The following is a 14,503-nucleotide window of genomic DNA, read 5'->3' as shown; positions in this document are numbered from 1 at the left end:
TGCAAAGAGTGAATTAGTTCCATAGGCTGGAAGTCGAATTGTTTCCTGGAAGATGCATTATTTCCTGCAATTGTATATTTCCTTGCTAGGTGCTGTGCCTTTACTGTTAGGAAAATGCGATGTTATAGCTCAGTCAGGCTTTTGTTTGTGAATCTTTTCACTGTTTAATGCAAGGTGCTTTATTTAGTTAGTTTCTTTTGAAACAAAACAAAACTCCCAAATAAAAAAAAAAAACACAACAATTTTTATGTGTTTTTCTCTTTTTGCCATTAAAAGACATGCAGATTTTGAAAGTGTACAAATAAATGCACTAGGTCTGTTTAATTCTCAGAAGAGACTGATGCTTACATTATAAATCATACTCTGAAAGTAGTGGATTAAATTTAAAAATCTGTGTGTAAGCACAAACATGCAATCTTTGTTGAAGCAACATGTAATATTGGGGTCAGCAATTTTTAAAATTAAAACCTTCTGTGCAGTATCATAAATTATGATAGTATTGTATCACAGTACATTTGTCTGACCAATATTTATTACTACAAATATTTTTTCCATAATAACTTCATGTTCCGCCTTTCTTTATATAGCTCACCTACATGATGTTTCTTCATTTCTTACTGATGCCATGGAAACACTAGTGGTTAGGCCCCAGACTGTAGAAGAAATATCAGAAGACAACTTAAAATATTTAAAGCTACATGAACAAAAAGGAGGGGTAAGATACTATTTTGTCATAGCCAATACAAAAACTACCAAAAAATGTAATTGCTTTCCAGTCTGGAAACTTATATTTAATGTAACTAGTTTAGAACATACAGTGGCATTATAGGGTCAGGGCAGTTGCCCATATAGCACAGTATTTTGTCTGGGGCAGTAGAATAAAGTGACTATGTAGGGAAAAAATACAAAACCAGGACAGCGTATTTGATGCATTCCCAGACTTCTAGCCCTTAACCAGAACGGTTTAGAGCTTTATGTGGTTCCTCTCTGTATACTAACACTCACGATTTCTCTTCCACAGCCTTGCCTAGTCTTCTCTTGATAGCAAACACACCCTTCACATCCAAAATATCCCCTGAAAAAGTATAGGTTGGTCACCCAAATACACAACACCTCCTTTTATTATTTTCTTTTTCACCTGCCATCTGTTAACTTCATACCATTCATGTCCTATATTAGAAGAGATAAGGAGCAATCATTCCATGATCTTACTTTTCATGACATACAATTGTATTGTTCTTTGTTGGATTCTGTATTAGCCATCTGTTATCTAGATGGAAGAATTTTAGTTTATCTCATCTTATACATAAGCATATCCATTGCTTTGATCATCCCTGTTACAGTTTGGTATGCCTTTCCCAGTTTTGCAATAATATTTTTGTGTGGCACCAGAAGAGTTTTGCACAGCTGGTAAGATGCAGACATCCATAGATTTGTATAATGATATAACAATATTATATCTTTTATTCTCTTTTTGTTCATTACTGACTCCTAAAATTTGATTTACTTCCTACCGATCAGAGTAAGCTGGTGTTTTTTTAAAACTGCCTGTCATAGCCCCAAGATATCAATCCTGCACAGTCGTTAGCTCAGAACACAACTTGTCTATGTGAAATTAGGATTACTTTTTCATATATGTATCACATCATGACATTGTCACTGGTACTGTCAGTCACTGTTTCTTCTAAGATCATTTTCCCGTTCTTCACGTGAACTGGTTTAATGCCTTGAATAACACAGTTATCATCAATAAACATTATCGTTTTACTAATGTGTCTTTTTTCAACTCGCTTATAAACACTGTGAGCAGTCCAACACTGGGCAATCTCTTTCAATCACAGGAACTACCCATACCCTCCCACCTCTGCTTTCTATCTTTTACCTAACCAGTTACCTGTGGGTGGACCTTTCCTCTTATGTTGAGGTTACTGTGTTTCCTTAAATGCCTTTGGAGAGGGATTGTGTTACCAGATTTTTGGAAACCCAACTGAAATATATGATTTTAATCTCCTTTATCCATACCCTTATCATGTGGAAAAAGAATTGATTTTTTATTTTCTACTATCAGAGAAAAAAAATCTCACTCTTTTATATGAAGATAGTATCTGTTTCAAAGTGTCTCCTTTCTACCTTTTTGTTCTTCCATATTGTTGTAGGTTAACCTTGGTAGGCAGCTAAACAACACGCATCCCACTCATTGCTTACTTTCCCCCTGACCCACTGTGATGAGGGAAGAGGAAAGGGGAAGTAAAAGCAAGAAAACACGTGGATTGAAATCAAAACAGTTAATAAAGGAAAAGTGGAAGCAGAAAGAAAGAAGTGATGCAAAGGCAATCACTCACCACCTCTCTTGGGTAGAGCCGTGCCCAACCAGTTCCCATACAAAAGATAACTAACCTCCCTAACTCCCCAGCTGCCCTCTTATTGCTGAGCAGGATGTTATATGGTATGGAATATCATCTGTTTAGTTTGCGTCATCTGCCTGCTTCTGTACCTTCTCAACCTCTTGTACATCCCAAATACATTCACTGGGGAGGCAGAGTTAGAAACAGAAAATGTCTTGATGCTGTTCAAACACTGTTCAGCGATAGATGAAACATTAGAGTGTTTAGTGCGTTGTTTTGCTCACAAATCTAAAACATAGCACCATACAGCTGCTGTGGCAAAAATTAACTCCTTCTCAGCCATTCCCAGTACGTGTATATATTTACTGAATTTTTGTTGCTCTGATACTGTTCTTGAATCTGATTGATTGGATATCTGCAAAAAATAAACAGCATTTATCTGTTTTATGGTAAGCATTTGCTTCTGTGTGTCACATGATCACATCACATCAAGATGTTCTTTAAATACATTGGATACTATTTTCCTAGTGCTTTACTGTTATTATATAAACAGTATTAAAAATCAGCTGCATTTAGACAAATAATCTGGGCGTACACAATTGATGATTCTTATGTTTTTATTCATTGTCTGGATAAGCAGCATTTATTGATTTTTTTATGTGTACACATATGTATTTTTAATCCATTTGAATTTAGATTTTTCTCCTGTTTCAAGAAGCTGAAGATAAAAACAAACTTTTGCGAACTGTGGCTGGTGCAGGTTTGGACACTATCAGTAACCTGAGAGCTACATGGGATAAATTTGAATTAATGATGGAAAGCCACCAGCTTATGATAACAGAGCAGGTAACAATGAAAGTTTAGTATTTTATGTAAAAATGCTGAACTGAGAGTGAATAAGTCTGGAGAAATACTTTTTCTTGAATTATATAAAATCCATAAATATTCTCAGTTCAGTGTTTACACCAACATTAATGACTTGAGTGTCAGCCTTTATGGGAAGAATACTTAGACTGTTTAAACAATAGCTACGTGAAATTTCTATAGAACCGATGTGGAAATGAATGTTACTCTGTCCTTCTGTCTCAAAGAGCTACCTGAAGACAGAGATGGCTTAGTGAATGCAAAGGGTAGCTGAAGAAAACAGAGTAACAGTTAAAAAATAACATATATTATTTTATCATGCTTTTAGTACTGATGTTTGTTGGTTTTTTTTGTTTGTTTGTTTGTTGTTTTTTTCCCCCACAATTCGGCTAAACTATGTGCAACCCTGTAAGTGCCAGTCCATTGGCATACCACTGAACTCATTTGTTGTATTACTGAAGATACCAACGTGATAGAAATACAGCGATTTTTCTGTGTCCAGGCTAAAGAGACAGAATAGGCCAAATAAATAGTTCTTAAATACCAGCATAAAAAGTTAGTACCCCTTTTTTGAAACAAAACCAGAAGAATAAAACTGAATTCTTTCTTAGGGTATTACATAAGAAGTTGAAACAATGCAGTTACTTTGATTTTGATTGGATACTTAATGTAGTTCAGACCCATTGAAGGAATTCCATGTTAACACTTGCTTTACAGATTGAAATTATGAAGGAAAATGTGATGTCACATATTAATACATATCTCCAAGATCTGGAAAAATTTAAAGCTCGTTGGGATCAGCTAAAGCCAAGTGATGATGTCATAGAAACAGGTGATCACAATATGCTTGAGAAAAGTGCTCAGATCATAAAGGAAAAAAAGAAAGAATTTGATGAACTTGAAACCACGAAGGAAAAACTCATGTATGTTTATTTCTCTGTATATGCTACTTATTAATGTGTGGATCTCTTGCAGTAATTGTATCTCAGAAAATATTAACTAAATTTTATCACAACAAATGATATAGGTAATTGCATTTTCTTCTTATTACATGTTTTTTGTTCATTTTTTTTCAAGGTTCTTTTTGTTCATTATGTAACAAATTTCTTGAGCTGAAGTTTTTTTTTGAAATGAAAAGTTCAAGAAGTGTCTTAGGCTTCCAAGTAAAGGAATGTGTAAAGTAAAGGCTTGATTCTGACTTTTGAACTTCTCACGAAGAGGTTTGCCATATTGGCCCAAGAAAGGGGAGTTATTGCTTCAGTCCTCTTACAACTTAAGTGGGCTAAAGCTCACCTCTCTCATTTCTTGAGCAAGTGTCTTAACCACTAGTCTGTTGTGCAAAAGGAGAGATTTTTTTTTTCCTCTGAGTGCCTAGTTTTCAGTAAGTTCATCATTGGATATCCTGAGTGGACAAAGTTTTCTATTTCAATGCTTAGCTTGGCATTTAAATATGCAGAAAATAAAATTAGCATGTACTTTCTTCCTAAAAGGAAGAAACAATCCATTCAAACTTATTTTTTAACCTTTTTTGGGGGGACACAAAATAATTCATTTCATAAATAAAGAAATGAAAGTTTATGGAAAATAATTGTGAATATGGAAAAGATTGCTGTGTAAGAAGGTTATCCCTATTATTACTTTATAAAAATGTATAATGGAATAACATAGTGTATGTTGCAATGATGTTTTTATTCAGTGAAGAATGCCATCATTTTAAATTGGAAGAGCCTGACTTCTCATTGTCAAAAGTTGTATGTCAGGATATTAAGAGTTGTGCAGGAGTCTGGGCTTTGTATGAAGAGTTTTATCAAGGTTTGCAGGAGAAAGCCAAAGAAGACTGGATTACTTTTAGGTATGATTTTGTTACTTTATTTTTCATGGACACTTATGTGTGGTTATAATACTATGTTATGACCATTTCTGTATTTAATTTTAATGCAGGAGTAAAACATACCTTTTTGAAGAATTTTTGTTTAACTGGAATGAAAAAATTAGGAAGATGGAAGAACATACTGTAATGACAGTAAAGCTGCAAAAAGAAGTGGACAAATATAAGGTAAAATGCTGACTATAAAAAAGTATCTAAAATCAAAAGTGTTCTGGTATTACTGGGTAGCATACTTCATCATGTTGCTCATTAAAAGCTTTAAACTAAAACAGGTTTGGATTAGATAACAAAAAATTCTTTAGTACAAGGATTACAATTTACATGAGCACACACTTTACAATGAGTTTTCCTGAGCAAATTCATAAAAATTAAGCCTAGGAATTGGAAGGGGAAAAAAAAATGTGATTTAGTTGAAGAATGGTTACCGTGAGAAGAAAATTAACAATTAATTTATTAATTTGCATAAGTACAAGATAGATTCACATATGAATTTTTTCCATAGATGATAATCCCAATCCTAAAATATATTAGAGGAGAACATCTTTCTCCAGACCATTGGCTGGATCTCTTTCGCCTTTTGGGTCTTCCACGAGGCACTACGCTTGAGGGGTTGCTGTTTGGAGATCTGCTTAAAGTGACTGATGCCATTATAGAAAAAGCGATGGAACTTAAGGTAGGAATAATGACATGTAAAGGCACTATTTTTATTTTATATTTTATCTAGTATTCTTTTGTAAATGCAACAGCGTCTTTCCATAGAATATCTTGTTCTGTATGCATAATTATATTTTTGTCTTATTGTAGAAATAGAATTTATCTTTTATTTTTGAATGACAAGTTTATTGCAAGCTCTGCAGTTTGAAATTAAATGTATTTGTGCTTATAAATAGGATTTGAATTGTCGGGCCCAAGGAGAAGTTACAATCAGAGAAGCATTACGTGAACTTGAACTCTGGGGAGTTGGAGCTGTCTTTACATTAACAGATTATGAAGATAGCCAAGGCAAGACTATCAGGCTTATTAAAGACTGGAAAGACATAGTCAACCAAGTTGGAGATCATCGCTGTCTTTTACAGTCCCTCAAGGATTCTCCATATTACAAAGGTTTTGAAGATAAAGTGTCCATCTGGGAGAAAAAATTGGCTGATTTGGATGAGTTTTTGCAGAATTTAAACCTAATTCAGAGGAAATGGGTGTATTTAGAACCCATATTCGGTCGTGGAGCTCTGCCCAAAGAACAGGCTCGTTTTAGCAGAGTTGATGAAGACTTTAGGTTAGTGATATACAATGAAGCTTATTTTCTATAGTATCTTTTGCAATATGTAGGCTACAGTGTTCTTCATGGTGAGAATATAAGGAACATCTGTAATATATATGGCGAAGAAATTCAGGAACAGAAATTCAGGAGGTATAGATGCATGGCTGTGTGTAAGTCTAAACAGAATGGGTAAGACATAGATTTTGTTTAGTGGAGTATATGTTTCACATATAACGGAATTGCATGAAACATCAATGATCTTGAACAAGGCATGCAAACACAAGATTAGTCATGTGAAATGAACCGGAATTGTTCTTCAAGAATCATTTCTTGCTGAAGAGAAGTACTTTCTTTGCTATGAAAGTACACAGATGGGTGAAAAAGGTCAAGCAGAAGGCTTACCTGTTCCAAACAAGTTGTGGAGATAAGTAGGGAAGAGATTTCAGCAATGTAGAAAGACATGTACCATTACCTGTTCTGATTTGAGTTAAAGTGACTTCATAAAAGGAGATAAAAGTCAAAAAATTAATTTTCTTGCTTTTGGATGGAGATACTTTAACAAAAAACAGTTATTAAATTACATTGATGTAAATTCTGAACTGTTTCATCATAGATACTGAAAACTGAAAGTTATATGTCAGATATTTATACAGCTTACCTTTGCCTTAATTTTTATTAAATAATTGTGTGCATACTCCATTCAGATTAAAACTGAATGTAAAACTGGTAGTTTTATGAATTAATCTTTTTTTTTTTTTCTCTCAAGATCTGTTATGTCAGATATCAAAAGGGATAATAGAATAATATCACTGAATGCCCGGACAGGATTAAGAAATACCTTAATCACCCTGCTTGACCAACTTCAGAGGTGTCAGAGATCTTTGAATGAGTTTTTGGAGGTACAGCTGACATTAGTTAAGTTTTCTGTAAAGAAAGTAAGTTTGAATTTAGATCAACAACAACAACAAATCTTCTGTTTTTATACAGGAAAAGCGCTCAGCATTTCCAAGATTCTACTTTATTGGAGATGATGATTTATTAGAAATTTTAGGACAATCCATGAATCCTTCGGTTATCCAGTCCCATCTCAAGAAACTTTTTGCTGGTAATGCAATTACTCTTCATTTGTGAAATGCACTTATTTAGAAATAAGTTTCTTCAAAACTAAATAATCTCTTGCAGACTTTTTTCTCCCTTTCTGCTACGAGACCTTAAGGATTTAATGTTTAAGACCTTAATGATATATGACTTCATTGCCATTTTCTAATTAATAGGCATTAATAGTGTGAGCTTTGATGAAGAATTTAAATACATAGTTGCCATGAAGTCAGTAGAAGGAGAAACTGTGCCACTTAGAAATAAAGTTCTTCTGTCAAGTGATGTGGAGGTAAGAAAATTTGATCCAGGTATATTTCCAGGAATCTTTGAGAAGTTAATTTGTTATGTAACTAGAGCTTTTTTATCTTTTTGTCAGGTGTGGCTAAATGGTTTGGCTTTGGAGATGAAGGAGACCCTAAAAAAAATGTTAATTGACTGTGTTGATGCTGGAAAAAAATCACAACGTTCAATTGATCCATCGCTCTTCCCTTCCCAGGTAGCAGATGATCCAATAGCACCATTGTGTAGTCTTAGATATAACAAAAAAGTTATTTTTGAAGGCTTATAAGGAAGTATACATATAGATTTGGAGGAAAACTCAAAACAAATCCCAAATTCTATTAATTCATATAGAGAAATTCTTTAAAATGTTCTTTCTTACCATTCTTCTGCAAACATTTGAAATTCTGAAGTCTTTTACATGGCACCTGATTTAACATCCAATTTATTAAATTTGATGTAAATCTTGATCATAGTTAGTAGTAATTGTTAGATGTGGAGCTACTAAGATGTTGTAATGTTAAAAAGAAACCACTTTGAGTGTGATTACAGTACAATTTCTAAACATTACCCCTATAAACAAAAGTAGTCATGAAAATGGACTTGTTTTATGCAATTTGGACCGGCAGCACACACAACTTAGTTACTGTTACAAATCTTCGGACTGATATAATTGGTGGAATTTTGTGATACAGTTCTTTCCAGTTCCAAGTTTGACTGAATCTTTGTAGCTCTCACAGTGTTTTTCCAGTGAACTTAAAGTACTTGAAACATAAGTGGTGTGTAGAAACCAGAAGACAAAATATTGTGTTAGTTGGTCAGTAATACAGAAAGTCAGAGGTGCTCCTGAGCCTGTTGACTGTGGCTTCAGTGTGCCTAAAAAGTGTTAGTTTCTGTATTACACATCAGTTATGGGGAATCAATGCTTTTGACAATTTTGGTGCTATGTGTTGTAGAACAGCTAAGGAACTTGCTATATTAGATTACATTGCAAGGTTTTGCTAAATTTTGTCAGGCTTTTAAAGGTGGCTGTATTTGTTCTTAAGAACATAGCAAATGTATCGCTTCATTTAAAAATGTGATAAAATACTTCAAACATTGATAATATTTTCATAATAAGCAATAATAAATGAGTTGAAAAACTTTTTTCCTTTTTGTCTTCCGTATTATAAACTATAATTTGAACTTTTTCTTCCAAAGATTCTTTCCTTGGCAGAACAAATTCAGTTCACTGAAGATGTTGAAAGTGCTATCAAAGACCACAATCTGCAACAATTAGAATTAGAACTCATGGCTAAACTGGAACATTATACTAGCATTGATACTAGTATGGAAGATAGTGGCAATACAGGTACAAAAATGATCTCTAATATATAATGCCTGACAATGGCTTTATAGTTCATTAGCATTTGGCATTCTGTTTATTTAAACAGGAAATTACAACTTACCTATTTTTGCCAAGATTAATGTATTTAATATTTCAGTGAACAATAGATTTTCATTTAGATGAAAAACTATCTTGGAGCTTTTTCATATTTGCTAACATAGGTAATTTATATAATAAAAATGAATATAATTATATATATAATAGCTAAATATAAAAATTAATATAGCTGTATATATAGAGAGCGTTCCCTCTCGAGATCCTTCCTGCACTCCCACTCTTCTGAGGTAAAAGCTCCAGATGCATCAGTTTTCAGAGCTTCAGCATATCACTTAACAGATTGTGCCTCACTGGTTGCTAAAGAGGACATAGCTGAAAACACTTCTGGAATAAACTGCTTTCTGGAAAAGCCTCTATCTCTGTTGAGCATAGAGGCAGACAAAAATCATGTGGATTAGGATAGTCACCTGTCTATCAAGTGAAGTCATATGATGATTCTCTTCCTCTGTCAGGATCTCATTTTATGCTGATTAATAATCTTCCTACGTATAATTAAAACAAGATCTGAATAAAATCAGTTGATAATAGAAAGCAGCCCAATGCACTTGAGAATGGCTAATGTATCTTCCTCAGTATTCTAATTTTTTTTCCTTTTTTTTTTGTGGTTGTTTGCAGAATCAGGGATCCTTGAGCTCAAGCTTAAAGCTTTGATTCTTGATATTATTCATAACATTGATTTGGTGAAGCAGCTAAATCAAGCTCAGGTTCACAGTGCTGAAGACTGGGCTTGGAAAAAACAGCTGAGATTTTATATGAAAGACCAAAAATGTTACGTACAGATGGTAGATGCTGAACTCCAATATACTTATGAATATCAGGTGTGGTATTCTTAATTTTTGTTTGGTGGCTTTTAAATATGTATCAAACACTTTCTCATTTCACACATGCTGCTAGTTGCCTTCCATCTGTTGCCATATTTGTTTCAACATTGTTGTGTCCATAGTGTCCATTTTTCGCTCTTGATATTGATGGGGTAAATGCAATGGTTGTATGGAAAGCCTTTCCAATACAGTATCATGTAAATACTTTCTAATATGCTTGCTACTTTGATTAAAGTGCAGATACATATATACATTTGATTTGACCCCTTTTTCATTCCCTTTTAAATACATTTTCTGTAATTATAAAAAAAAAAAAAAGCTTTGACATTTTATATAAAGTCAGGAGAACTTCATAATTGTGAACAAATGCACATACTTAGATATAATCTTGGCAATTGTGTTATCTGTTTACCTGTTTTCAAATTATTTTTTTTATGAATGTAATTAATGAAATTACATCTTAACTAAATTCTGTGCACCAATCTATATAATTTGTTTTGTTTCTGCAGGGTAATTCCCCCAAACTTGTTTATACACCTTTGACAGATAAATGTTACCTAACTCTTACTCAGGCCATGAAGATGGGCCTTGGAGGCAACCCTTATGGTCCAGCTGGAACTGGAAAAACAGAATCAGTAAAGGCCTTGGGTGGACTTCTTGGAAGACAAGTATTAGTCTTTAATTGTGATGAGGTGAATATAGTCCTGTATAATTTAGTAAATGGATATCTATTCACGTACTTCATAGAACAATATTACATTCTAAAAATAATGATTTGTCAGGTTCCTTTTGACATTTTTTTAATAGTTGGGAGAACAGTCTTCTATTACTTTTTGTTATTTGAATTTTAATAGTATTCTTTTTAATTTTAAGGGCATTGATGTGAAGTCAATGGGGCGCATATTTGTGGGTTTAGTGAAGTGTGGAGCCTGGGGCTGTTTTGATGAATTCAATAGACTTGAAGAAGCTGTACTATCTGCAGTATCCATGCAGATTCAGACAATTCAACATGCCTTGAAGAAACATAGTCCTTCATGTGAATTGCTTGGCAAAAAGGTACATCAAAACTTACTTATTGTTTTCTTGTAAAAATAGTCTTTAAGGAACTGGGTCTCTACTAACTTAAAAGACAGCTACCGTAACTAAACACAGTATATCCAACATTTCTCAATGCTTTCTTGTGACAATATACTATTACATTTGCACGTCTAATGCCAGGTTGAAATGGATCATAATTCTGGAATTTTTATCACTATGAATCCTGCTGGAAAAGGTTATGGAGGAAGACAAAAACTGCCTGATAACCTCAAACAACTTTTTAGGCCAGTAGCTATGACTCATCCAGACAATGAACTCATTGCAGAAGTGATTTTGTATTCAGAGGGCTTTAAGGATGCCAGAACACTAGGTAGAAAATTAGTGGCTATTTTTAATCTAGCAAGGTAAGCATATTTTTTTTTCTTAGTATGTTTGTAGTTCTGTTCCCTACTGCTTTTATTTTTGCATCGATCGTTGTGGTTATTTTCCTGCAATGCTGTTTCTTCTCTGTCTAGCATATGCCAAATCATGACTGTAGGGATACAATCTACACATAATTTCTGTTAATTTTCTGTAATATTTTATGACTTGGATATTGTGGAAAGCTATGTGTCAGAAACAAATCTAGCCATAAGAGTGCAGGTTTGGAGTCATCTGAACTTTTACTTTCAATACAGCCCTTAAATCTGAATGGTGTTCCGTCCAAATCTCTGTAGCTACTACTTTTAAAGATTTTTAGAATAAAAATATTGCAATATATTGGGAGTTCAGGTATGAAAATAACATTTTAAATAGCATTTTAAATAGCATTAAAATCTCAATTCATTAAAAATCTCAAGGTGGCGAAGTACTGCTTCCCTATTCCCCTCATTAAGGATGAATATAAGCATATGACTGCATGATTAAGTGTTGTGTATTTTGATTCTTGAAGTAGTTTAAATGCAAGTGACTATTTGGTTATAAGTATTCACATTAGAGAGAACAAATTTATAAACTACTGGAGATTTTACTTAATGCTGCTAGAGATAATAATACATTAGCTGCTAAATATTCTCTCCCTGAAGATTTTAGGGTAACATTACAGATATTGCATTACAGATAGTGCTACGGATATTCATTTATTTTTCTTTTGCCCAAAACCATCTTGTGAGCATAGTCATTGGCCAAAAAAAAAAAAATATTCCAGTGCTATTGCCTAATGATTGTTACAACATTGCTGTTTTTAAATTTAGGGAACTTCTGACACCACAGCAGCACTATGATTGGGGTTTACGAGCACTGAAGACTGTTCTGAGAGGCTGTGGCAGTCTTCTTCGTCAGCTGAAGAAAAGTGAAGTAAAGCAAGAAAGTAAGATTGACCATGTCAAACTTTTGATTATTTGGGGTATTGTACAGATACTACTCTCTGTATCTTTATTGATCACTGAAGTTTTGAGAAGCCATGGCTTGGATCTAGAAACTATTTAGCAAGGAAGAAAAAACACCTGTGAAAGTCCTTCTTTGTCATGAGATTACAAAAGACTGATGTCATATTCTAGACTGAGTTTTTATGTGATAAGGATAGAGTCAGAGATTTTTTTTCTGGGATGATTCTAAATGATTCTCAGAAACTGTTATTTTCACTTTGCTTAGGTCAGGAGTGTTGATCCTCTGATGCTGTCATTATTCATCAGTCATCAGACCATTCTGATTTTATTTGAGGTTTGCTGTAATTGTCACATGGCAAAAAATAAGGATCATATTACTTGGATGCAGATTGGTAGACAGTAGTAGATACAAGGACAGATAGAAATAGTAGAAAGTACTGGATTATTGGGTTGTATATTTTTTAGATAATTTTTATTTTTTATTGTTGTTTGGGTGTTAATTGTGTGGTAATTAAGTATGGAAGGTGGATGAGCATTTTATGTCTTTTGGACAACAACTAGTGCTTCTTGTTCACCTAAACAGCATATGTTTCACAGAATCACAGAATCATCTAGGTTGGAAGAGACCTCCAAGATCACCTAGTCCAACCTCTGAACCTAACACTAACAAGTCCTCCACTAAACCATATCACTAAGCTCTACATCTAAATGTCTTTTAAAGACCTCCAGGGATGGCGACTCAACCACTTCCCTGGGCAGCCCATTCCAGTGCCTAACAACCCTTTCAGTAAAGAAGTTCTTCCTAATATCCAACCTAAACCTCCGCTGGCACAACTTGAGCCCATTCCCCCTCGTCCTGTCACCAGGCACGTGGGAGAATAGACCAACCCCCACCTCTCTACAGCCTCCTTTAAGGTACCTGTGGAGTGCAATAAGGTCGCCCCTGAGCCTCCTCTTCTCCAGGCTAAACAATCCCAGCTCCCTCAGCCGCTCCTCATAAGACTTGTTCTCCAGACCCCTCACCAGCCTCGTCGCCCTTCTCTGGACTCTCTCGAGCACCTCCCTGTCCTTCTTGTAGCGAGGGGCCCAAAACTGAACACAGTACTCGAGGTGCAGCCTCACCAGAGCTGAGTACAGGGGGACAACCACTTCCCTAGACCTGCTGGCCACACTGTTTCTTATACAAGCCAGGATGCTGTTGGCCTTCTTGGCCACCTGAGCACACTGCTGGCTCATATTCAGCTGACTATCAGCCAATACTCCCAGGTCCTTCTCTGCCAGGCAGCTTTCCAACCACTCATCTCCCAGCCTGTAGCGCTGCTTGGGGTTGTTACGCCCCAGGTGCAGGACCCGGCACTTGCCTTGTTGAACCTCATACAGTTGGCCTCAGCCCATCGGTCCAGCCTATCCAGATCCTCCGGCAGAGCCTTCCTACCCTTGAGCAGATCAACACATGCACCTAACTTGGTGTCGTCTGCAAGCTTACTGAAGATGTTTGTCCAGACTATACTCGTAGTTTTTTAGAGACAGCTTTGGTTTACAAATCTTGCCATGACAAACGGTCTGACAGTGAGCGGTAAACAATTTGTAATTGACTTCAGTTTGGGTCTGCTAAAGGATTACCAATGATGTGTTTTAGGATACGTTTCTATCAATGTTCCTTGCTATGACTTTTTTTTTTTACCTTCATGTTTAGAAATGTGGAATTTCCTGAAATTTGTTTAGTTTAAATTATAATTTTCAGTAATCCCCGTGAGAGGCAAATTGGATAGGTCTTGTTTATGATATAGACCCAGAAATTTTTCGTTTCAAGTCTTTGCTTTAGAAACTTAAAGTATTTCTGTCAAATGGAGTTTCCTGTTTCTTTGTTTACTTCTGTTGTTCAGCCAGAATAATTTGACATGTCAGAATCTTGTCCATGCCCTTAAGCATTGCTTAAATTTTGTACTGCTTGCTTTGTTGTCTAAAACAAATTCCTTAATGTCAAGATTTTTTCTCTTTATCACGGTATTTAGAAAATTTGCCTATAGAAATATTTGCAATTAAAATGTTGTCCAGAATGAAGAAGCTTGAACTTTATCCAAATCCTGGAAGGGTATAC

At 34.8% G+C, this 14,503-nt stretch overlaps 1 protein-coding gene across 9 annotated transcripts in view; it reads left to right on the top strand.

Moving 5' to 3' along the window:
• DYNC2H1 (dynein cytoplasmic 2 heavy chain 1) overlaps window positions 1–14,503 on the top strand; it is a 165,997-nt gene that overhangs the window by 18,273 nt on the left and 133,221 nt on the right. For all 9 annotated transcript variants that reach the window (XR_005816072.1, XR_005816073.1, XR_005816075.1 and 6 more), the window contains exons 20-36: window positions 588–715; window positions 3,042–3,191; window positions 3,927–4,132; window positions 4,906–5,061; window positions 5,151–5,265; window positions 5,600–5,770; window positions 5,988–6,370; window positions 7,122–7,254; window positions 7,343–7,460; window positions 7,630–7,742; window positions 7,830–7,949; window positions 8,933–9,083; window positions 9,792–9,994; window positions 10,507–10,689; window positions 10,871–11,053; window positions 11,216–11,439; window positions 12,268–12,383. Coding sequence is in view for 6 of the 9 variants with exons in the window: in XM_040544151.1 (XP_040400085.1) it covers window positions 588–715; window positions 3,042–3,191; window positions 3,927–4,132; window positions 4,906–5,061; window positions 5,151–5,265; window positions 5,600–5,770; window positions 5,988–6,370; window positions 7,122–7,254; window positions 7,343–7,460; window positions 7,630–7,742; window positions 7,830–7,949; window positions 8,933–9,083; window positions 9,792–9,994; window positions 10,507–10,689; window positions 10,871–11,053; window positions 11,216–11,439; window positions 12,268–12,383 (2,853 nt within the window). In the remaining 3 variants the exon portion in view is untranslated. The remainder of the gene's footprint in view (window positions 1–587; window positions 716–3,041; window positions 3,192–3,926; window positions 4,133–4,905; window positions 5,062–5,150; window positions 5,266–5,599; window positions 5,771–5,987; window positions 6,371–7,121; window positions 7,255–7,342; window positions 7,461–7,629; window positions 7,743–7,829; window positions 7,950–8,932; window positions 9,084–9,791; window positions 9,995–10,506; window positions 10,690–10,870; window positions 11,054–11,215; window positions 11,440–12,267; window positions 12,384–14,503) is intronic.

This window comes from Cygnus olor, chromosome 1, assembly GCF_009769625.2.
Source record: "Cygnus olor isolate bCygOlo1 chromosome 1, bCygOlo1.pri.v2, whole genome shotgun sequence".
NCBI lineage: Eukaryota > Metazoa > Chordata > Aves > Anseriformes > Anatidae > Cygnus > Cygnus olor.
This window is presented reverse-complemented; position numbering and strand designations above follow the sequence as displayed.